Source organism: Dermacentor andersoni, chromosome 2 (assembly GCF_023375885.2).
Source record: "Dermacentor andersoni chromosome 2, qqDerAnde1_hic_scaffold, whole genome shotgun sequence".
NCBI classification, from domain to species: Eukaryota; Metazoa; Arthropoda; class Arachnida; order Ixodida; family Ixodidae; genus Dermacentor; species Dermacentor andersoni.
Window position 1 is genome coordinate 212,791,628 of NC_092815.1, and position 24,984 is coordinate 212,816,611.

At 45.0% G+C, this 24,984-nt stretch overlaps 1 protein-coding gene and 1 pseudogene across 1 annotated transcript in view; both read right to left on the minus strand.

Annotated features, from left to right (window-relative positions):
- Window positions 1-745: 745 nt before the first annotated feature.
- The window catches only part of LOC126540162 (growth hormone-regulated TBC protein 1-like), a 55,397-nt gene continuing 31,158 nt past the window's right edge, over window positions 746-24,984 (minus strand). The window contains exons 8-9 of the mRNA XM_072286619.1: window positions 13,965-14,150; window positions 746-10,868 (exon numbers count right to left, since the gene is read on the minus strand). Coding sequence (XP_072142720.1) covers window positions 10,773-10,868; window positions 13,965-14,150 — 282 coding nt within the window. The 3' untranslated portion in view covers window positions 746-10,772. The remainder of the gene's footprint in view (window positions 10,869-13,964; window positions 14,151-24,984) is intronic.
- On the minus strand, window positions 14,555-18,532 carry LOC140216213 (uncharacterized; annotated as a pseudogene).

A 24,984-nucleotide genomic window follows, 5' to 3' on the forward strand; every position in this document is an offset into this window, starting at 1 on the left:
GCAGTAGCTCTTACTATTTTCCACTGATGACTACAAAGAAATCTTATGGGCATAGCATTGAGACAGTCGTAAACCTACATACGAGATATTAGTATACTATCAGGTCATTATCAAACCAAATTAATACCGTTAACAGCTACTTTATAGTTTGTGCATTTCATATTCATTTGCAGCAATGCGGTGAGCACCTGCGGTGGCATTTGTTTCTTTTCACTTGAGGTAGCAAAAGCCAGTGAATATACCGGCTTGTCGCACTGCTACGAAATCGAAATGGTTCATAATGAGCACAGCCATTCCCACGTACCACAATGTATATTTATATACACACACACGCTTTTCCTGATGTCCCAACAATTTTTTTCATAAAAGCTTTGCTTATTCAGCTTGCTTTTACTGCCCACAAGCAAGCGGAGCAATCAGTGCAGTAAAAAGGCAAGGCCTCTCAAAATGACCACTCATAGGGTGGCTTTATCACAATCTCGATGGTTACAAAGGTGACTGCAAAGCTGCTGTGGCTTGGCAGAAAACCTGGTTTATCACTGTCGCTTTCTTCACAAATGCTTAACACATCTGCACACTGCATAGGCCACATGTCCTGCTGCATGGCAACAGCCTTCAGCTCACCGATAAAACTAGCAAGCCGAGGAGAGAAGATTTCCACAAGTTGAAAGTCACAAGATTGCCACATGAGGACAGTAGCAAGCTTCGTCAAATTGCTCTGTGCCACAAAATCAAACACAGCTACTCCAATGTCAATTATCTTTATTTACATACGCAGTGGCTTGCAAAATACAAACTAGATCACAGAACATCTTTGTGTTATTTCTCATGCCAATAAAGACCTTCACAACTAAAGTGTTCTAGACAGGCATGAATTTACCATATGGCACCACGGCGCCCCATTTACAGGTAAAGCACACAGTTGGGACACCTGTACAGCATATCACAATGTCATTACAACAGGTTTCCTCCACTAAGAAATATTGGAAAGATCCTTTACATACTTCTCATTCAGAGCAAGTTTGGTGTACAGAGAGATGAACCAACTCTCATGCGAAAACAACATTCTGCCACATCAAGCACCACACTTGTGTGGTGCTTGATGTGGCAGTAGACGGTGTTAGTTCCAAAAGTTCACATAAGTACTTGCTCTGGTAGCTGCAAGAACTCTTTCCACATATGCTTAAAATCCAATGACAGATGCTGGTAGGGAAATAGAATTGTCTTGCTAATTTAATTAGTGTTGCACCTGTTGAAGGCACCACAGTTATGATAACACGTGCAAATACTGAATGATTTGAATGCCGCCATCTTTGATGTGATGGCTCACTCCATCGTTATGAGAAGTTGTGCATCATAAATGTTTGAACATCTCGTCTTTTAAAAAAGTAAAGGTGTACATAGAGAGTGAGTGGATGACACGAACCCTATCTTAGTCAAACGCTTCTGCATGAATAAGGCTGTGCATTTTATACCTAAAAAAGACGATCAATGCCAGTATATCATAAATGAGCAGGCCAACATTGCAAAAGGTTCATCCAAAGTTTATCCACAGCTTTTGCACTCATTCTAAAAAATTGGGCTACCTTTCACTGAAGGTCGCATTGAATGGCAATAAAAAGCAATATATATCAATGCGCTCCATTTTGAGCTCCTTCAGTTAAACTTGTTGTCTAGGTTGTTAAAAGGCAAATAATGTTTACGATGACAATGTAAACTAAGTGGCAAGCACCTCATAGGACCACAGTGTTACATTTTCAGACCACTGCTGGCATCTGTTCAAAACATTTCAGTCCTGTACACATCAAACTACAATCCTTCAACCAGACAGATAAGGAAAAAAATGCAGGCATAGGTGGTAATAGGGAGAACACTGTCCATGGCAGCCTTTGTATATGAATGTGATGCGCCATACAATGGGTCCACTGTGATATGTGATTGCTACCGATGCTGTGACATCAAATTCAAAAGTTGTATGCAGTCATCATCGGACATGAAAAGTTTCGTCCATTCTTTCAAAAGATATTACTACGACAATGTGAACCAAGCCTGGTTAGAGACTTCTGGTTGAAAGCCTAGGCATGAGAACTTCAAAGGCACACAATCCATAATCTTATCCTTTCATCCATAGCGAGTTTCCCTTTGTCATGTAATACCCCAGTTAGATGGGCAAACTTAGTGACACTTTGAGTGCACTTTGCCTCAGTGAGTGTTACTATGGCTGGTACACTGCTAGAAGGGAAAATGACAAATGCATTTCTTGGAAGTGCTGATCCACAAATTAGCTTGCACATTATGTACTTGTTATTCTATGCAATATTTGCAACATAACATTAACACAATCAATAATGAAAAATGAGACTGCTCTCGTTGACAGAGGAAAAATGCCGTTTTCAAAAAGTGGGGATGCTTGGAACATTTGAAATCGCAAAAAAAAAAAAATGATTTCAGAATTAGTGCCAACCATGCAGCGAGTATTGTTATATTTAATTTTGGAGCACTGCCATCAAGGCTACACACTTCGATGCAGCGAAGCAAGTTTGACGAATGCACTCTACATTGAGTGTCGCTAGTAAACCTTTCCCTGTGACAGCCTGCAAATTACTCTAACGGCAAAGTTCATTCGCTCAAAGTGATACTAAACTTGCCCAATCTGACAGAGTTCTGACTGCAGCCTACAAAAGAACAAAGACATGGCCTGAGCGCCATCACTCGCATAACCAGCAGGACAGCTGAAAGGTGTACATACACTTGGTGAACAGCACTTGCATTATCTGCATGCCAGCGTTTATCTAGTGTATGTCTTTCCATTTCTGCACTGACAAAAGAGTCGCTAGAAGCCGTCATGCCCCATCCAACAGCAGTGCCTTCATCTCAACCCTTGGCGTGAAGCAAGAACTGAGCCTTTTCCAGTTCTCTATGTAATGCGAAACTGTGCAAGTAACATTTCAAACAGCTGTAACAAATATGGGAGGTGCACACAGGAAACGGAAGGGCATAAGCGTAACAAATTTGAATGCGATTGCAGTATAATCACCTCATGCCATACGCTAAGTTTTGTGACGTTTAGATAAGCAAGATAGCAGATGTAACAAAAAAAGCCTGCCAGTTGTTTACTTCACTCAATCCTTTGATTGCTACACAAACACTCACAAACAGAGGTGTTCAGTTAGGGTAATCTTTTCATCAATGATGTACGGCAGATGAGGGCTTTGAATATCAAGTTGAACATGAATAGTTCTTTTTCTACAAAGAATGGCCGAGAGAGAGAAAGCATAAAAAATTTGAACTCTGTCCCTGAATACACAGGATGCTCTTTGTAAATCTGTCCCAGTGGGCAGCTAGTGAACGAGCGGAAAGCGAAAGGTCATCGCAGTTCATGTGATCGTGACAATGAGAATAGCAGAAACAAAAGGAACATCACATGACTAGATGCGTGAAGGAAATTGTAGAATGTGCGCCTGGATACATACGGTGCATATTAACAGAAACTTGTAAAATGAATTCCTATGCTTACAGCTGCTATTTTAGCTTCATATCTTCAACCATGATTTAGTCCAAAGCTTAATATAAAACTTGATATCAGCTCCTACCTGGTTAGTTCAGATAAAATTAGGAACTGGCATCATGTAGATGCCTCCTTAATAAAACGGCACACTTCTGCGACAGGCAGATTAGACTTGCTAACGGCTTGCAAGAAATTTGCATATAGCGTCAGTGTTCTGCCTCCTTTATTTGCCAGTTATTGGCAACGCCAGTCTACCTGTGTGCAAGAACTTGCTTCTTCAGTGGCAAGGTACACAGATGATGACGGAAAGCAAGCAAATGCCAATACCAATTATTTTATTTTCAGACAAAGACAAAAAAAAAAAGACTGATCATGGAATGAAATTTGGAAGCAAGTAAACAAGCAAAAATGAAAAATCTTATCTATTTGTTATGTTATGTTTCTATTACTGTTCTCATTCTTCTCCATTAATTATGTGCAGGTCACTGTACAAAGGTAACATAGAAACTTACTCATCGAATTATACGTTCAGAAAAGGAACAGATTTTGAACCGCACCACCATACATAACATTAGTGATGGGTACATGGTAGGCAATATTAAGAGAAATAGACCTTTTCATCAGTCAAGGAACGAGTCTAAGGGTAGCATAAAAGCAATGCATAGTTGGTTAGATTGTTGCAGGCTACCAAAAAAATAAAAAATCTAAACTCTACTCGGGAAGTGGTTATTCAATACAGCAATAACGCATTCCCCTTCCACTCTCCCCCACCCACTTACCCACATACCTATTCCCCTACGCTACAGAAGATCATTTACCCATAACAAAATACTGATGGAATAACGTGTTTCTGGCTAAAGTTGCCTTTTACAGGGGTCCTGCAGTGCCTTTTGAGGAAGGTGAATAAACCATACCAGAGACAATGCAAATGCTGAGACAAACTTTTTGCACGCAGCAGGGAAAGTACAATATTGCTGTAAAGATTATTCCTGCTTTAGCTTTGCTGTTGCTTTTCTAAAGCCTAACCAGCATTTATTTGGTTGGTCTGATGATGCCAAGGAGGAATTCTGGGACTGCTAGCCGAACTGCCGAGTACGTAATGAGATATCATTAAATTGGCAGAATAAAAAAAAATCAAGAACACACTGTTTTAACATTAGCTTGTTAGTTAGAAATTTCAAATGGTCATTGCATCCAAAAGAGTCATATGCTAAAGTTATGTTGCCTCCCTTCACAATACAAAATTGCATCATTGCTCAAGTTTCGATAGCCTATCTTGCGCATTGCATTTACACACTATGGTGAGTTGAGTTTTTTGCCTGCAAGTTCTCTATGACTATCTGGAATTATCTAAATGATGCATTACTGTCATTTGCAAATGCAATGGAATGTGCTTCAATAGTCGTGGTACTGAAGACAAATGTAAAGTTGCAGGTCATTGGCTGCAAAGGTGCCAACATTGACATGAAAATTCTACATCAAGTGGTTCAAGAAGCCAAGTTCCAGCAAAGCATGGTTATAGCCTAATAAGCTACCAACATATGTGCAGCTAATAGTCACTAGAGTAACTGCACTACTGCTCCATTCGGCAGCATATACAGTATATCGAAACTCAAATGGAACTCGATCGAGAATGTCTAGGTTTAGTGAGTTAATGCACCAAAGCCTGTAATGGCCATCACGTAACACATAAAAAAAACACAAAAAATCACCACAGCAGAAATCACGTATAGTGCACACATATTTTGAACACTGCCCTGCTCAACCATACCACTGGCATGCAAGTTGTGGAAGAAGGAGCAAAATCGCTGCAGAGGATTTGAATGGTGATCCTTGACTGGCAACAACTCCCCTTCTACACTATACATCCAAATAGTTCTCGATGGAGGTGTTGCAACACTATACTCATTTCATTAATTTGTGAAAAGGCACAGCAGGGCCCCTTGGAAGGTAGGCACTCAAGGTGACCAGTGGATTATTGGCGCAAGTGTGTACCTTCATAGAAACAAGCACGCTCTAACAGCCGTAAGTAAACTTGTACATATGGCACACACAACTGAATACTCAAATAAATCGAGCACTGAATTCTTAAATTAAATACTTTGATTTGAAATGGAACACTCGTTCAAGTCTCTAAGCATCCCCCCCCCCCCTTTGGTAAAACATGTTTGTGTCCATGAATGTATGCATTTACATCTTGAGATGAATGAAGCACCCCCCCCTCCCCCTCTCCCCCACAACTTTTGCCACATATTAAAGCTGAAAGATGCAGAGTGGTGCAGCATGATGAGGTCAAAAACACCAAGTGGCAAGATGAGTGCACCTACCAACATACAGTTGGCGATAAATTTTTCAGACCTGAAGAGGCTATAAAAATGTTCCAATAGTCGGGTGGTCCAATTAAAACTAATTTCAAGAAAAAAATATATTTTGTTAGTTTTTACAATGCAAGCACTACAGTACATTCATTTGCACAGTTGCTCAATGTCGTCGATCCATGAAGCAATTTCAATGTGAAGGTCAAGGCAAGAAAGGGGCTTCACATCTCGTCTCTCATCATGTGGCTCGATCTGCTTCAACTATCGTAACGTCGCCACAAAGTGCAGATGATGCGATCTTGACTGTACAAGTTCTGTTCAGAGTCTTCAGCTTACGTGCAAGCTTAACCCATTCAGTCCAGTAAGAGCACTGACGAAATTGGTAGGTGCACACACAGTAGTTGCCTGCCGATCATCCGGGGACCTGAATGTCACTTTTATACTTGTCAGCCTAGCCCGCACGCAGGATCCCAAGCCCAATCACAGATGCGTCACTTGTACAAACATAGTATTAGCAGTTCGTTGTTCACAGCTGCTATTTTTTCAACATGCAGGTGCTTCTTGTCCAAAAAAATCAAGCGAGGTATTATACAGCAGTCCTATATTTCGGTTGCCATTATACATTTCTTGTATGTACCAAGATGGCGGTGCTACAGTAAATAATTTAATAAATGTCCAGATAATTGAGCTGGTAAAAAAAAAATGGCATCTGAAAAATCAGTCGATGACCGTGTACGACTACGACACCGCATGTGCGTCACCTACTTGTCTCGTCCTTGTCAGTTCACACTGTCATTCGTTCACTATGTGTGTTTATTGCAAGATGAAAATTGTCTTTTCTTTTTTCGTATGCATGTGGATATGATGTGCTGTGCATTTTCTGGCAGCTGTCCTTTACTTTTGTTGTTCTTGTCATTATTTTATTGCTTTCCTGAATATCGCGCATTTAAAAGCACATACTTCCCACAAATAAATTGTTCAGTTAGTAGCAGACCTGACAACCTTAGAACTTTACTACTAGAGTCGTAGGCAAAATATACCAAAATATGGTGAAAAATCAAAAGTGTCTGTTTACTCAAGATGTTGACTATGTATTAATATTTGCTTGCTTTGTTTAATAGGGATACTGTCAACAGGTGCTTTGCTCTATAGTTGCAGTAAGAAAGATCCGAGCCAGAAATGCTTATGAAGTGTATTGATGAAATATTCACACAATGGCAGCTGAAATTTGAACTGCTGTTACACATTGGTTCTATAAGTTGGTGCCACTGCTGCACAGGTGGGTCCATATCACAGCCACCTTACATACACTCAGTGCCTGCCAGATCCTTACAAAACTGCTGTCGTTTATGGAAGCGCCACTTAGGCAGGGGAGAGTCATTCAATTTTGGCCAGGGTAACGACCAGCCTTGCCAGCGCCCTATCATGCACCTTATGCACCATTGGCAGCAGAGAGCAAAAGTTGATCAGTGCTCTGGAAACAACAATGCTCCTGTGCAGCTGTAGCAGCTGGTTTCGTTTCAAAAAGCAACTATAAGCAGAATATTAATATTTCACTAATAGTTACCACACTTCTACCGATACCCATGCATCTTTTTTGTTAGTAGCAAGCACCAAACATGCTAAAAGTGCATTCGAGAAATATGCATAAGCGAGGCCAGAGCCTCATTTCCAACGACAGCCGCTTCTCATTGGTTTGCCGATGAGCCCGCAGGCACAGCATACACAGGAGGCTATGTCCATACTACACGTAATTAATTGGTCCAAAAAATTTGGCTACAAAAATTGCTCAGCGACTGTACTTGTATTCTTTTTGAATAAACTTTGCTTTAAATTAGGTGCAAGCGAAAACCCTTAAATTGCTGGTGTCACCACTTTCCGGTGTCACCACATCGATAGTAAGCTCTAAAAATCAGGAATTTTATGATAAAACCATAGAAGTTCAATGTGTGTCACCGTTGTAAAGATATAGCTAGCCTTGCTCACATGCTCTGGGATTGCCCCCTGGCGCCAGGGGCCAGGACCACCAAGGAAGAGTGGGACCGAGCTCTACGCAGCTCGGACCTTGAACCACAGCTCTGGGCTGTCCATCGGGCCCGCGACGCGGTGGAGGGGCTTGGACCCTCAGTCCCGATGTGGGAGCGGCCCGCTGCGCGCGATTAGTGTGCACCAAGAAACCTCAATAAAGTTATCTATCCATCCATAAAAGTTCGCCAGTATGTAGTAGCTCACACATAGAACAAGAGAGAAAACTGACTGGCCGTCAAACGCAGAGGACAGTTCACGTCGAAGGGGTCTCATGCTTTTGTCATCACCATTTTGCTTTTCCATTCCTCTGTCTTTTGATATGAATGAGCAGCTACCTCAAACCAAGATTACTTTCCCAACCTGTTTGGTACCCTTGATTGTTGATTGTAGAAACGTCAAGTGATTGAATGGCAGCTGATGGGTTTTTTCACAAGGGTCAAGGACAATGGAATGCAGGCATATCATGAACCAACACAACCGTGATGTGTCACAAGTTGTGCAGGCAGTGCTTAGACATGCCACAAATATTTTTCTTTTCCTTATCACAGTTTGTCTTCTTTTGGTGCAACAAGAGCATTATCTGGAGAGAGATGGCAATACGAGGTGACAATGGTCACTAAAACATCTAGTGTCCTATGCTTCCCAACGCACGAGTAAAGGTGAGGAATTCGAAATGGCAGCATTGGGCTTCAGAATGTACACCTACTCTTTTAATACGAGTGATATGAAGAACTGGTAAAAGTATTGATAGTAGTGTGACCCTTTCAACTCGTGTTGATGGCTCTTCATAGAATTGAAGCATGTGTGAAGGGGACGGTAAGGTTAAGGCAAGGGTTTTGGCTGGAAGCAGGAGGTAAAGTCAAGTGCAAAAGTTTAAGGAGCAGAGTTGCCGCTAAATTTCTTTTTTCTTCTCAGCCTAGGCATAAAGGCCGAAATCAAGGGTACTACCCATGTACACCTGTTTGACCAGCGCCATGCTTTTATACAATTTCAGGTTGCACGACTGTGCTAGAAAAAATTAATTTTGTCATTTGACAGAATTAATTTTTGCCACTTTGACAGAAGCAGCTATAATAAAAACGTACAGTCAACTGATTCACAGCAGCTTAGAAACAGTCAAATTAAGACCCAACAGCAAGTTTAAAAGCGGTATTTAGCACAAAGAAACATGACACTAGGGTCTCATTAGCAGGTCTTTTTCCAAAGGTACCAATGAAGATGTCAGTATAGTAAGTGTAGCAGCCACCACCTTTGCACAGGTCTGCAAGCTGCCCGACACCACAAAAAGGGATCAAGGTCATGGCAGGCAGCTCAGAAAGCAAGTTAAAAAAAGACCGCAGTGGGGGGGAGAAAAGAAAGGAGCTGGCAGTCCTAATCCCATGTGCAATGCCATTTTTTTTTCTCATCTGCATACACACTGCACCTAGACATCAAAGGCTTAGCACTTCTGAATAGTATTTCAGGAAAGCACTGGAGAAAAGTGACTGACTGGGGCCGCAAATCCTGAGTGCACCGTGCCTGTGAGCACACTCTGTTACTATGCAGAATGAGTTGTCTTTATTTGTCGGCAGCCTTTGCTGGCAACACTGGTAGCATGTGCCATGGTTCTTCTATAAAAAGGAACAGGCTGCGAGCGTCACTGCACACGAACAACCTTTTCACCCAACAACAGGCAAAGTTCAGTGCCGTAAGGAAAGCATTTCATGCAGCTTGTTTCAAGAACCAGCAAGCAAAACCACATTAGCTCCTCACATTTTTTTTTTTTTTTGCTTAGGTGAGTGCAAATTTTCCAATGTCACACTAACAGCAGCTAGCCCTCTGAATCACAAGACAACAGGACCTTGTGGTCACGTGTGAACGGTGGTCACGTGGGACCTTGTGGTCACGTCTTCTGCCCCAGCTGAGCAGAAGAGAAGACGCAGCTAGGCGGCAGCAACCCATTCAAGGCCATCAAGCGCGCAGGCAGTTCACATCGCAAAGGTTCTGATGCGAGCATGAAAACGAATACGAGACGGTAAACACACCAACAATTTGCAAGCAATTGCTATGTCTCTCTCTGCTACATAATTCAGCTGGCTGCAGGCTGTGAGATGCGCCAATCAAAGCTGCTGCACCAATTCCTGCACCTTACACACCTCCTCTGATTTGGCGGTGACCAAATTTTCTGCTTCCAACAATGAATCCATGCACTTCAGGCGAGCACAACAGCGTAGCATACAAGAACCGTGCCACACAACAGTCACACGAGTGCTGGCTGACTGACACAGAAGATGAGCAAGTGGTCTGAACCAAATAAGTGACTGACCAAAGCAGAACGGCACCACAGTGTCGCTGCCAGGAGGTCACCAGTTGAGTGCAGAGGCGATGCACCCTGCTCAGCGCACATTGCTCATTTCATGAGCAGCTGCATGTTCTGGGCAATGCAACACATGGCGTCAGTGCATCTTGACGTCAAGCGGTCTGGTTCAAACTCAACACACAGAGAATAAAACCAAACTGGCAGCTAAGCTCACATCAGCCTGCCACTGCCAATAGCAAAGCACTTTGCAAGTAGTGTAGCAAGTATGTGCGAAAGACTTTCATGACACTTGGAATTGAACATTGCACTCTACGGCTACCGGCAGTGCAGCATAACTGAGCACTTGTTTCTCGATAGCAGTCAGTCACCATGGTCAACTCATCTTGGCTCACATAGCTGTTTCAGCAGGAGATGGTCACACCCTACAAATTCACAGCAGGCGAGCTGCACTACACAGGTGTCACCCCTTTGACTGGATCCAAGGTGGGCCACGTTCCCCAACTCAGAGCAGTTGGACAGGGTCACAATCTGGAACCTGACAATTAGGAATTGGCTATGCATGTCCCGATCTCGCCATGTGTATTCTGAAGGGTCCTCTGTGTAGCCAACAGCGAGGGGGTCACCTTCGTGTAGCTGCCACGACCCTCTCCCGACAGGACGCGCGCAGCTGCTCAATGTGTGCCCGCTTCAGTGACTTGGGCTCCTTGAAGGCAGCCTGCATTTGCAGACAAGAAAAAAGTCAGCACAATGTGCTCACATTAAATGAGTAAAGCTGACCAAACTTGATTCAACGTATACCTGCTGAATAATGATTGCAACTGATCCGAGAAATTCTGAAAGCTTTGGCTGGGCTGCTGTGTTCCCAATACATTTTCACCAAATGACCTAGCCAAAGCAGTCTGTAATCTATTCAACCATTTTACTTCTATTGCCAATGCAGCAACAAAATAATGTACCTCTGCAGCAGAAGACGTGAAGATTGAAAACAGCGCACAATTATACATCACACAGATGTGCTTTCTTTGGATTTGCGTGGCTGTAGGCAAGGATTGAAAACAGACCACATGACATGAGCACCGTGTCGTGTGGCTGTTTGAGTAGTCGAGTAAAAATATTTCTCAACATGTGATGAGCGCTAAATTTAGAGGTTTTACTATGTAGTTCTCTCTCTATATGCATGTGTGCCATTGTACGCATGTACAAACACATACGCGCACTAGATTGTCTGGTGTCACTAGGCTGCTGTCAGCAATCTAGTGATGCTACATGTTGGGCCCACAACATGTTACACAAGCAAACAGGCGTGGAGAAAGATACAGCAGAGCTCGCTTATCACATCAACGCCATGCAAGGCGCACATACTTTCACAATAAGTGGACTGCCCAAAAAGAAGGCCAGAAATGACATGAATGTCTATGCTAAAACGAAATCACTAATAGGAGCTTGTTTCTTGGACAGGCTGCGCTTTCTAGGCTGTTTAGGCAGGCTAGTGTTCATCACTGAGGCCTGCAAAGAAGACCCATTATTTCATAGTAGGCAGCAAGCATTTGTGATAGAAACGCTCGGAGTTGATGGAAGTGGCTTTCAATTTTTATTCTGAGGCAAATGTAGTGCAGATAATTTATTCGAATAAAAAAGTTCAGCAGTGCCCAATAACTAAGTGAAGAAGTGTTTGAACCCAATAAGAACAAAACAGTTTGAAACCTCTATCCTTGTAGCTGTGTGATTCACGTCAGTTACAGTGTTGCAGAAGTGAATAAGCCGTCTCAAAAGATAATGCCTTAGAGGGCATTGCACGATAAAAGGAGCGAAGAATGTAGTGTAAAAATGGCAGCGCGGCAAAATGTGCAGTTACCTTGGGCAAGTGTGCCACAGTTTCAAATTCATCATAATGGGTTTGATTTTAAAGGGCCACTAAAGGCAAATATTAGGTCAAGTTAAGGTGATAGATTAGTGCGTGAGAATCGCTAAGGTGTCAATATGCTACTTGTCCTGTTCTATTTCATTTTTAGAAAAAATAATTCACTGAGATTACCCTTGACAATGACATGGGCAGTCAAAAGGTTTAGTTTTCGCTAGACTCTGTGCCACCTGCACTTTCGCATTTCAGTAGTTTCATTATCGCATAGTGCTGTGCTGGTTTTGCTGCCTCATGAAGCTTTCACAAATTGCAAGTAACAAAGAATTCAACTTCTATGTGATGTCGTGGGATGCCCAAATGGTCCATGCCGCTAGGCCAAAAGTAGCTGCAGCGGCGGATCCACTGCCCTGTCATGACTCAGTTTCTCCATGGCCACATGTTTGCATTTGGGGCAACAAAAAACATGTACCGCCATCTGTAGGGTGCTGTTTTACTCGCCAATGGCAACAAAGGGTGGTGATGGCGTATGCAACATCACCATTCCTCCGGTTGGGTGGCGGCAGATTTGAATTGCAAAAACAGTATTCAGACACTTCAGATGCAATTTTCTCGTAAACTAAGTCTTTTGTTGGCACGAAACAAGCGTTGCAATGTTCCTGGAATGGTAGTTAAACAGTCCACGTCAACCTGGTATTTGCCTTTCGGGTCCCTTTAAGTCTGCGTTTGTTAGCTACCATATACAGTAAAACTGCATTAACTCGAAGCAGTAAAAACTGACAAAAAATTCAAGATAATCAGAGCTTCTAGATAAGCAAAATCGCAAAAATAAAAGCCCACTGGCCGCGCATAGGCCACATAGAGCCTTTCCAAAATGCCACCAGTAATATTCACGGTCAATTTCGCATGCTTTGGCACTGGACACGTTGGCGCCTAAGGGCAACGGCATTACTGGCGCTGTGCCAAGGCAGTGCAGGCTTGGCACAAGTTAAGACGATTGATGCTAGTACAATATTTGACGCCAGTCATTCGAGCACAACCATAGTTCCAGACATCCAAAAGGCCAATGCTGCTACTTTCTCTATCGTTATGATTTTCGGACAATTTCACATCAAAAACTGAAACTGAACTCTAGAGAAGTGTAACTGTCGCACCTTTAGCAGACGCTCGAGAGTGACTCGACATTTACAACTCACCGTCACTGTCACGTGAGAATGAAGCAAGTGTTTTTATCAAGCTGCGATCTTGCTGAAACGCTGCGAGATTGAATGCTGGCCTCTTTTGGGCACAGCACGTAGGCTGATCACACCTGTTCAAAAACACCGATGATCTTGCACCCTGGTCACAATTATTATTCTATGACCACATTGATGTGCCACTAACAGCATCCTAAATGAGATGGGGAAAAAAAAGAAAAAGAAAATACTTCAACTCCCAGCTCACCACAGCTATGCGAGACCACAACAAAGAAGCAGCGAGCAGCTGCGCAAGTGTGCGCGGGCAGTGATAGACAGAAATAAGGGGCAAAGGTAAGCGAGGAGTACGGCTCGGCAAGCCGTCTGGCTCAACTAGCGATCTCAGCCCTAGCACGATTGCTCGCTGTCCCCAGTTGAAAAGCAAGTGCGAGTGACACCGCTGATGCTGCCTCACTGCCTTTTCCCTAGTATTTTCGAAGTCAAGATTTCGAGATATCTGGAGACCAGCTGTAGCCGAGGAAGATGGACTATCCACATAGAATCATGCTGTCTGTTCAAATTATGCAGCAGAATTTGCATTACAGACTACAGGACTGCATAAGTAATCAAAGAATTTAGCAAAACCAAAGCACAGAACAAATGCAGAATTTGTCAATTCATCACCACAAGAAGAAAAACAGTTATAAGAACGGGCTCCCCACACCTTCAGATATTCACAGCAATGGCCCGGGAAGACATGAAAAGAACGGACACTGACCTTAAGGAAAGCATGGCAGTTGGTGACTTGAGGTCCCGAGGCAGCCTCTTTGAAGGCTGCCATTATTTCGCCCAGACCACGCGCAGCCAGGATCTGCACCTGGCCTTGGGCAACCAATGTGATGGCCACCCGGAAAAGCACCTTGGACCCTTCCAGAAAGAGGCTGTCCCACACCCGCAGGACAGTCTACAGGGCAGAGGGGAACCATGTGTTGGGCATCATATTTTATTAATTCATTGACTGACTGATCAGCAAAGCGAGGATCAGTCAGCATTGACTGACGGTCTAACAGCAAAGCGAGGATCCGAGCGATGAGCAAGAATTTCATAGCAGAGCACTCAGAATTAATTTTGGCTATCTCAGTTTTTTTTATGTGAAGCCAGACCATGGTAATGAATAGAACTAACAACCAAGCTAGTTGATAATTTCAGTATTCAAAGCTTTTAAAGTATTCGAAATGAACAAATATATGCTTTTTTCTGCACTTATAACCCGCGGAAATAACTGGATACAATGCTCAAATCTTAAAAGGTGTCTCCAGGCGCAGATGCACGAATCGCCCACGTCATATCTTTGGCCAGTGGCTCTGTTCCTCACCTCTTCGGTGCAATGCTGATGGTGGAGAGCTTTGCCTTAAAGGTGTGTTCACAGCAGTGCGGGCTGCACTGCCGTGAAACCACACCACTAGGCGAAATGTGCGCTGCCGTGAAGCCACACCTCAAGGTGGAAGTTGCATATAACCCACACCGAATTTTACTGTTACATTCTTTACATTTTTTGTGCATGCTATATGTGCAAAAAATATGATACATTTAATACATCTATAATCAACAGCTTCAGTTTTGGTGAGCAAGATGCATCGCATAGCCAATAGCCAAGACAAGCCAAAGACGAATGTGTTTATAGTTGCGTACTGATTTTTGCCAGTTGCTTGATTATCGAAAACATGTTATTTGCAGTGGCCATACGGCTTCCAGAGAGCCGCTTGACCACTGTGAACAGATCTGAATCACCGAAGCATTAAACTGTAACTTTATTGGCAGACACTCAGCAAAACAGCACTGGTTAGGCCTAATAACCAAGGCAAATGCGGCAGTGGATGACAAACTGTCAAGGAAAGTTTGCCGCCAATCAGGCTCCAGATCATGCATACGGGCTAGGCTGAGGACCGCAGGAGCATTGGGCAAGCCTACCAAATTCATCTGTTCAGAATGTAATGGGTTAAGCTCGTGTGTAAGTGGAAAGAATCAAGCTGAATTTGTGCAGCACAGCATAAGCAGCTGGCATCACACAGTCAAGGCCACACTTCACAGCATCCTCACAGTGCATGATGAGTGAATACGCAACGCTCCAGTGGCCTCAACCACTACAACAGTTTAAGCAGACTAAAGCACAACAGCGCACAAAACCCTGTACACCAAATTTTTATGCTGCTGGTGTAGTAAGAAATGTCGAATTGGCATTTTCGCATGAAAATATATAAATAACAGCACTTTGAAAATAAATTGATTCCAGAGATTTCTTTTTTTTGTTTTGTTTCTTTTTCTTTCTTTCTTTTTTGCAAGTACACGTATTTACTTGAGTATAACGTGACCACGATCGTAGAGCGAGGGTCGACTTTTCAGCCCGCTAGATTAAAAAATGTAAAACCACGAATGTAACGTGAGATGAATGGAAAGAGAAATGGTACCTTTATGCAACAAATCAATTCGGTAACATGTTCTTGTCACTTATCATCGCCTTCTGTGAAGGTGACAGAGCTTTCCTTGGGTGGTGTTCTTGGGCGATCATTCTGGGAAGAGATAGCCTCACTTTTGCGAAATCTCACGTGACTTGGCCCGCCCCAAAAGCGTCCCCAACAACTGTTTCAGGCACTGCACCAAGCTCATTATCAGTGCCAAGAGCGCTGTCGGCCGTATACTTCTGAGGGGTTCAGTGCTGAAGCTATGTCAAGTCGCCAAAACTATTTTCGAAAGTGATTGCCCAAGAATCAAGTCGTCGGTGCAGTCAAGTTCCTTTGAGATGAAGTACTTGTTAAAAGACTGCACAATTATTTCATTCTGGGACACGGCTCGTACATAATATTTCGCTGAAAATTACATTTCAAGGATTTCAAGGATGCAAAAAGGCAGAATTCAAGGAGTGTTAGCATAATTTTATTTCCTCACATGACTTAGGAAAGGAGCCCTATTTTCGCATTAATTTCTCTTTCAAGAGCTGTTATCTCCGCTTCTTTTTCTTTGGCTGTTCGACAGAAACTGTTGGCCTTGACAAGACAAGTCAGGTCATTTTTTGCTTCAGCGTCTTCCGAAAAGCGATCCGCTGACTCCTGCAAGCACTTAAGAGTTTTTTGGAGCTTTGTCTTCTTCTCTTGCATGCTCTGTAGCTCTAGCTCGAGTTCTTTTCTCTTCAAGGTTACCTGCTGTGCTACAGCTTGCTTCTTCTGTTCGTCCATATATAACGCATACCTATGCCTGGCTTGGCGCACTGATGACTTCAATTCTTTCGACAGCGGAACATTAAGCAGCCCACCGTGGGTTTTCACGGCCTCGCAGATGACTCGTTGTGAGATATACAAGAGCTCTGCCATATTTTCGACCGCGATCTGCTTGTTTACACTGAAACCTCTTTCTACTGACGCCTGCCCATGGCTAAGCAAGAGAAGGACCTTCAGTACTTCCCGCAACATCGAGAACGCCGGGTCATGCTTCAAAAGGCGCACGAAGAGAACGTCAAGGCGTTCCTGGTCTCTTTCATAGTTTTGCAGTTCATGCCGTTTTTCTTGGCAGAACTGAATGTACTGTGCACACACAATATCCCTCTTGTGCTCAGAAAGAAGCTTGCTGTCAATTAAACAGTTAAGAACAACTTTCAGCTTCCTAAAGCACATTTCTGTCTTTGACATCTCTCTGGGGTCGAAACATGACAACCCTCGAACCAAAGGGTACCTAATAGGACTTCTCTCCATGATTTTCAGGATCATGCTCACAATGAACTTCCGACACTCACCCCTAAATTCAAAGACACACTTGGTACTCACTTTTCCGCTCTTTAGTTAAGATCTTCTCAGCCACTCGTCCAACGTCCACCTTCTCAAGTGACGTGTAATTGGCAGTATCATGAACATCAATTCGCAGCAGTTTCGTGATGCTCGTGGCTTCTGTCAACACCGAGCGCTTCATGAACCTTGCAAGGAGGCTCCTCAAGACAGTTTCAAGCTCTTTCGCTAAAAAAAAATGTCTTTGGAGGATCACTCTGAAAAACAGTCAAGAAAGGCTGCACAACCATTGCAACGTTTAGTGAAAAGTTCAGTTTCGCAAGTGCAAGCTGGTCCTTCAGAAAATCACTGACGTTTTCATACGCTCTACATTTCGGCAAGGGTAGCCTATGGTCGCTCACTGCTTCGGTGTAGTGCCTCAAATGCTCCCACATAGCAGGGCTCTCTCCAGTACTGGCACGTTCTCGACCCAACGGTGGGGTACGAAAGGAAGTGGAAACAGCTTGCTCCTTGTTTCTTCAACAAAATCTTCACGGCGGGCCGGTGCATCATGGAAGAGTGAGAATAAGCTTGACAGAAAGGTGTCAACTGGCCAGCTCGTCGCATGCATTCCTGCTTTGTAAGCATTATGCACTGTGTGCAAGCCACATGAACCAATATCCAAGCACTGAACTTGAAAGTCATTCTTCATGTGCTGCTGCAACTTGTTGAAAAGACTCCAGTTGACATTCGGGCCGTCCATCGAGAGCTGCACAATCCTGCTCAGGGGAAAAGACGCGAGTGTTTCCGTCAATTTCTGCATAAGGTCGTTCGCTGTGCTGTGACCCATGAATGTCGAAGTCAGGTATCTGGTTGTCACCTCACAGTTGTTCCACAATCTGACGTGAACATCAAGTTGTTTTCTTTGCAGGTATTCATTCAAGGTTTCGTCACAAAGCACAACAAAACTGTCAGACTTCTCCATCATTTGTTGTACCTGCGAAGTGAAAAATGGGCGTAGACCATGGCACGCGACGTACGCGCATTTTTTCTCGGAGCAAGTGAAGCTTCTCGCGACCTCGCTATCCGGAAACATCTTTTGGAATAGCTGAGAAATGGATCCACTGGAGCTGTAGGAGTAGTGTGACGACACAACTTTCAACGTCCACAAAATCTCGGCTTCGATCACGGAATCATGCTTTCTGCAGTCTTCGTCAAGTGTCGCAGCCCGAGAGGAAGTTGCCGTGGTTTCACGCTTACAAGGAGCCGCGGACGTCAGATTTCCAGCTTGCACGAAACTTGCGACGGATGAGCAGCCCTCACCTGCTGCAGTTTTGGATCGGTGCTTCGCGCCTTTCTGGTGGCTCTTCAAGGCAGATTCCCCCATCGTTGCAATGTCGACCGTCTTCTGACATATTGTGCACTTTGCTCGATAAGGATCGCTTGGTTCCGGTCTTACCCAGTGACGATAGTCCGTATGTTGCAGCCACGCAGACTGAAACTTGCACTTCCCGCCTGGCATCTTGTCAAAGCAAACACACAAAGCAAATGCGAACATCACTGAAATGGCGCGCACGAGGCCGACAGACGGTCCAACTATAGCGCCTAAAAGAGCACTCACTAGTGCGCCGAGCGCGGGTGTCGCGGTAGCACCGAGAGTGACGCCGGCCGCTTGGTGCGCTGCACTACGAGACTGTGCCGGACCATGCTGAGGCTTGGGCGGACTTCAGGCGAGACACGACGCGAGCCTCCCCATTTGCCCGGCGATCTGCCTCTGTTATGTTCTTGTCTCAATCCGCGATACATTCGGGGTCTGCGGACGCGCTGGGTAATGAGAGGAGCCGTTTCTTTCCACGTCTCTGTCTGGAAAATCGCAGTTTCGCGACCTGTCTAAAGTTTCTTTTGACAGACAAGCGCACACATAGACGCAAAACACCCACTCACAAGAAGAAATGACTGCAACGAAAGCAGCAGCAAGGCGCGAACTGAACTACGCATTGCAATCAACGCATCGCAAACGAACGCCAGTCGAACTCCCCACGGTTTAGCATGGTGCCGACAGGCATCGCCGTCTGGTGGCCCGCGGCGGCAGGCATCACTGCCCGTGCCAACGTCGCGCGTTGCAGACGCTCGGTGGACGGTGCACTAGAGTATATTCTAGGCACTATAACCGACCGAGCGATATGCCTCGCATTGGATTCGATTCGATTTCCGATGCATATTAGTTGCCAGACGACGTAGGGGCTGCGGGATTTAAAACCGAAACTTCTTGATGTTGCCCTTTAGTCAACACAGCTTGTTTACATGGGCATTCGTAAGTGAAAGGGCCTTTAAAATCAGCGCGACTTGCAGAGGTACGTCGTTAATTTTCTCTATCGGAACAAATCCCACGAGATTTTCAAGGATTACAAGGAGCTCACGGGTATTCAAGTAGTTTCAAGGGCCCTTGAACTTATACTGTCAATATCAAGGATATTCAAGGGTTTCAAGGGGCTGTGTGAACCCTGGGGACAGTACCAGGCCACTATGAGGCCCTTCCGACCAGCCCCGCATTTACAAAGGGCCTCCCATTTGTGCCACCATCTGAAAATCGGTTGCATTGATGTCGACCCGCCAAATCGTTGTGGCGTTTCCCAGCTGCTCGGCCATCAAAATTACTCGTCTCTCGAAGCGGCCGTCATACCGAACGCTTTATGTCGCCATGACGTTCCAAATGAATGTCGTCACAGTGCAAAAGGACACAGGGTAATGCAGCACTGTTACCCTAATAACATTAAAAAAATGGGATCAATTCCAACAAAAAAGAAGTATCGACTTCGGTAGACTTGTCCGTGGATTAAATTGAGACATAGAGGTACAGGGTGCTAACGTAACATTAAAATACATGGAATTCAGAAAATTTGCTTTAAAATCATAAATTCTTGGCGTTATTCGAATGTAACGCAAGGGTCTAGTTCAAGCAACGAGAATTGTGAAAAAACTCATGTTACAATCGAGTAAATACGGTACCAAGTTTTCTTTCATTTGTCATCATCTGGCTCTTATGTCAAGGTTTTATGCAAATCTCACAACTATTCGAGCTATTTGCTTCGAAATTATTCACCAATTCAACACTAATCACTAGGGGTGTGCGAATACAAATAGTAGCTTTCGAGTCAAATATTGAATCGAATCAAGAAAAGAAGGTCAAATATCAAATCAAATAACATAAAATTTAACACAAGCTTTTATACCTAACAAGAATTGAAATTTGGGTGAACTTGTAAGAACTCATACTTGACTTAAAGCACAAAATATGAGGACACAACGAAGACCAGACAGGATGAGTGCTACTTCAAACTAAGGTTTATTCTTGAAAAAACATGTCTATTTATATCTTTAGTTAACTGATAAATAGGCGTGTTTTTCCAAGAATAAACTTCTGTTTGAAGTAGTGCTAGTCCAGTCCTGTCTGTCCTTTTTGTGTCCTCGTTTTTTGCACTTTGAGTCAAGTAGGAAACTCTTACGCTTTCAAATTTTGTGCAAGAAAGCACACTACTGTGCATGCTCAGGAGGCTAATCACATTACTTAACAAGAATGTTGCTAGCTATGAGTGACTTGGGTACCGATGAATCAAGATGCATAGTATGCTATACTCTTATTAAAGGGAACACCCAACTGGCATGCCAGCACTTATAACAACTCAGATCGTATACGAAGGTCTGCAATATATCTTTTATTGATGCAATGTCTGTCAACCAGAATTAAGTGCTTTTCTTTTCCTCTGAAGCCTAAATACCAACGCCATGGAGCTTTCAGTTTAATACTGGGCCATACTGTGCTTAAAGGGACCCTGAAGCAAAGCACTAAATCAGTTTAGACTGATGAAGTATTATTTGAAAAACTCTATTGTTGTCAATTTCACGATAATAGGTTGACTGTCGGAAAATAAAATGAAGGTCAAAGCTTAGGTTTTCAAATTTCGCGCCAAAACCGCATGGCCGGTACGTCAGTGTGACGTCATGGATTTAAATATCATATTTGAACCTCGATGGGCTCAGTAGTTCTCGAAACTTGCCATTATCAGTCCTTGGCTTCTTTAGAACACAATGAAGTCAATTTTTACCCATAATGAATTAGCTAGAGACTAGCATAGGCCTTCAGATTCCCGACGCCACGGTGGGCTGCTGTGAGAACTCCAAGGCGGCGTCGGCACTCGTCTTTAGCTTTTGCGCATTTTCTGCTTTACCAAGCGTCTTTTTGTAGAGAGAGTGGTGTTTTTGGTAGTTTGGAAGGGTAATTTACAAATACAAGTGGGATAATTTCTCTCTTTAGAGTTCTTTTAAGGCGATTTTCTATTGCTCAGAAAGTATTGCTTTCCAGTTTCCTTCCAGAAAACAGGAGGCTTTTCCATCTTTATGGCAGGTGTTTTCTGTGGGTTATTGTCAGCTCGTTATAAGGCCAATCTGTGTGACAGACAAAAGCAGGGAATGCACATCATGCCACTTGGCAACACTCCACATCATCGGCACCAGGTCGACCGTGGCTGGCACCGACGGTAAAGAGTTCTCAAATGGACAGGCCCACGGCAAGTTCGTGCGGCGTCTTCCACCTCCCCTGCCTTTTTTTTTTTTGCCCGCATTCATCTGCCATCTGTATAAATGCGTCTGCAGCCAGGGCTCAGTGCGCTTTCTCATGATATTATTACGATATGATCAAGCGATGCTCAAGAAACGAGCCGCCGTGAGAACGATGACGAAGTTGGTCGGTGCGCATGGCGCGAGCGAGTGTCGGCCTGGCTGCCTGGCTCCAGTGTAAATAGCCTGTAAATAGCGTCTTCTGTCTGTGTCTTTCCACACGCAACATTCTGGTGGAGGTCAGCGATCCCCGTCGTCACCACGGAACTCAGAAGTGGTCGGCACACCGAGCTTGTCACCATGCCTCCCGGTGACACGCCCACCTCTGCAACGGCTTCGGCTTGTCCCACTGCTCCAATCGTCACGGTCGCCCCACATCACGACCCAGGTGTGTTCTCTGGCCTGGAGGGACAGGATGTTGACGACTGGATAAAACTCTATGAACATGCCAGTGCTAATAACAGGTGGGACCCAACGATTATGCTTGCCAATGTCATCTTTTATCTCGGCGGCACCCCACACGTGTGGCACCAAACGCATGACGACGAGATAACCAGTTGGGACAATTTCAAAGAGAAGCTACGGGAACTGTTTGGCGACCCCATTGGGCGCGAGGCTGCAGCGAGAAAGGCTCTTGCGTCTCGTGTACAGTCATCTACGGAGCCGTACGTATCCTACATCCTCGACGTCCTGGCTCTATGCCGGAAAGCTGACGATGCTATGTCCGAAGCCGATAAAGTGTCACATGTTCTAAAAGGCATCGCCGACGACGCTTTCAATTTGCTTGTTTTCGACAACGTCTCGACTATCGCCGCCATCGTCAAAGAATGCCGTCGTCTTGAACAAGCTAAGAGCCGCCGAATCACACACCACATCACGCGGTTACCCAACACTGCTGCTACGTCGACATGTGAGGGTCGACCACGTCAGACCACCACCTGTGACGACGTCACCCGTATTGTTCGCCGCGAACTCGAGGCCACCTGTTCGCCCGCTTTCTCCACGAAGCCTCCCGATCCACCAGCAACCACCATTGCGATGATCCAGGCCGTCGTCCGACAGGAATTTGAGAATATGGGTCTGAGCTCCGTGTGTTCCACGTTTCAACCCAGCGTTCCCCAGTTCTCTAGCGGCCCTCCTCGTTTTCCCCGTTTTACCTCTTGTATGGCTGCGAACCAACGCTCCCACTGGACACTGTGCTTTCGTCCGCCACAGCTTCAACTAGCGCTTATGCCCGTGATGCAATCGCCCATGCTGACCACGCTCGCCAACTTGCACGCGCTCGTCTACAAGTATCTCAAGACAAGCAGAAGCAACGCTACGACCTCCGTCACCGTGATGTCCATTTTGTGCCCGGAAGCCTCGTGTTGCTTTGGTCACTTTCACGTAAAGTTGGCCTATGTGAAAAACTCCTTTCTTGTTAAACAGGCCCATATCGCGTGCTCCGCAAAGTGACCGATGTCACCTATGAAATCGTTCTAGCCACGCCCACTACGTCCTCCGCTGTGACAACCAGTAACATTGTCCACGTCTCCCGACTCAAGCCCTACAACTGTGCACGCGCCTTGGATATTTAACAGCACCGTGACGGTGCTTTTGCCGCCGAGGGGGTAATATTACGATATGATCAAGCGATGCTCAAGAAACAAGCCGCCGTGAGAACGACGACGAAGTTGGTCAGTGCGCTTGGCGCGAGCGAGTGTCGGCCTGGCTGCTTGGCTCCAGTGTAAATAGCCTGTAAATAGCGTCTTCTGTCTGTGTCTTTCAACACGCAACAATATTTTCAAGCCCGCCATGTAAATCCAAAGTTAGTCTTGTGACAGGTTGCTCGAAGCTACGAAAAAAGACCATTGTACGCCTCTGAACAGCATTCGAAACGAGGGGCCACCACACAGTATTTCGCAAATATGGCAGCCATGAACATGCAACCGTCATCCCGTGCATTCGCTTTCGTTGGCGAGGCATTTGTCGGCTTTCTAAGGGTTGTGCAACTGACTGACGGCTGTTGAAGCAGCGTTCGGGTCTGCAGTTGACCAGTCGGCAACTGCTGCCACATGCCAAGTTTGTATGAGTGCTTGTACGTGGGTAGAAAGCTCCAAACTGCGCGAATCTGTGTGCGTGAACACTGAACTCACATATTTGATGCGATCAGCATGCCTTCCAGTAGTTAATCACACCTATCTTCGCACATGCTCTCTTGCTTTCGATACACACTGCTATTGTAGTTCCCTATGCATGCGTTGCGTTAATCCTTCCGATCGGTATCATTGACCTGGATCAACCTTGTGCAGGTAAAGATTGCACGTCGTGGCACCGACCACCGCTGGGTCATTCACTGATGGTATCGATATTCGAAAAATCTATTATTCAATTCACGAATCAAATTATTCGAACATCCTCAGTTTGATTCGAAATTGAATATTCAAGTATTCGCACACCCTGTTAGATACGGGACCTTTTCCTGAGCCTACTTCGAGTTCACCAGACCACATCAAATCGCGTCACAGCTAATTAAGGAGCGCAGAAGCACATCTACCCCGTTCCCCAGGCGCGGCACGTGCAAACGAGTTGGCGTCCCCCACCTCGTGCGCCGCAGGTGGAGCTATTCATTGCTTGACTCTTCCCGAAAGTGTAGCGGGAGCCTGGCACAGTTCCAGGTAACGCAGGGCCCGAACAAAGCTGCTTTGTAGCACTGAAACGTCGCCCCCTTCCGCCTATTGTGACGGTGCTTGCAAGTCAGGATGGCAATACTGGCAATACCGCAGAGAGAAGTAAGCCCTCAGACAATTGGTGTCCAAGGAGCGACCCTGTGCACCGGGTGTGAGACAATCACACGGGTGCCTACCATTGGCCGAAAATGACGACACCTGAGCGGGCTCGCCGACTGGCCGAACGTGACGTGACTTCGAGACACCGAAGGGCTTAAAAGACACAGACCGGGAGCAGCAAGAGAGCATTCCTTCATTCATCTCTTTCGAGCTTCTTGCCACGGGCCGCAGCGTCCGAGTTGCTGCCGGCCCGTAATGACTTTATGACTTAATTTCTTTGTACTTTCACTGTAAATAATATAAATAAACCTCCAGTTTTCATCCCAACGTCCTCCTCAACCTCGGCCAACTCCCGCAGCCAACGGCAAGGTCCAAATATCTGGGGGACAGCAATTGGGATTGTCCTCCAGATCCAACATCTGGTTGACAGCGGTGGGATCGTCTCCAAATGCAACAACTGGTGGCAGCGCTACGGATGAACCTTCGTCGAGAGAAATCCTAAGGAACTGGGAACAGCGAAGAAGAAAGAGCCTTCGACCCAGAGAGTCCTGAGGAACCCGGAACAGCAAAAAAGAGCCTTCGTCCAAAGGAGTCCCGAGGAACTTGGAACAGCGAAGAAGAGCGAGCCTTCGACCCAGGGAGTCCTGAGGAACTGGGA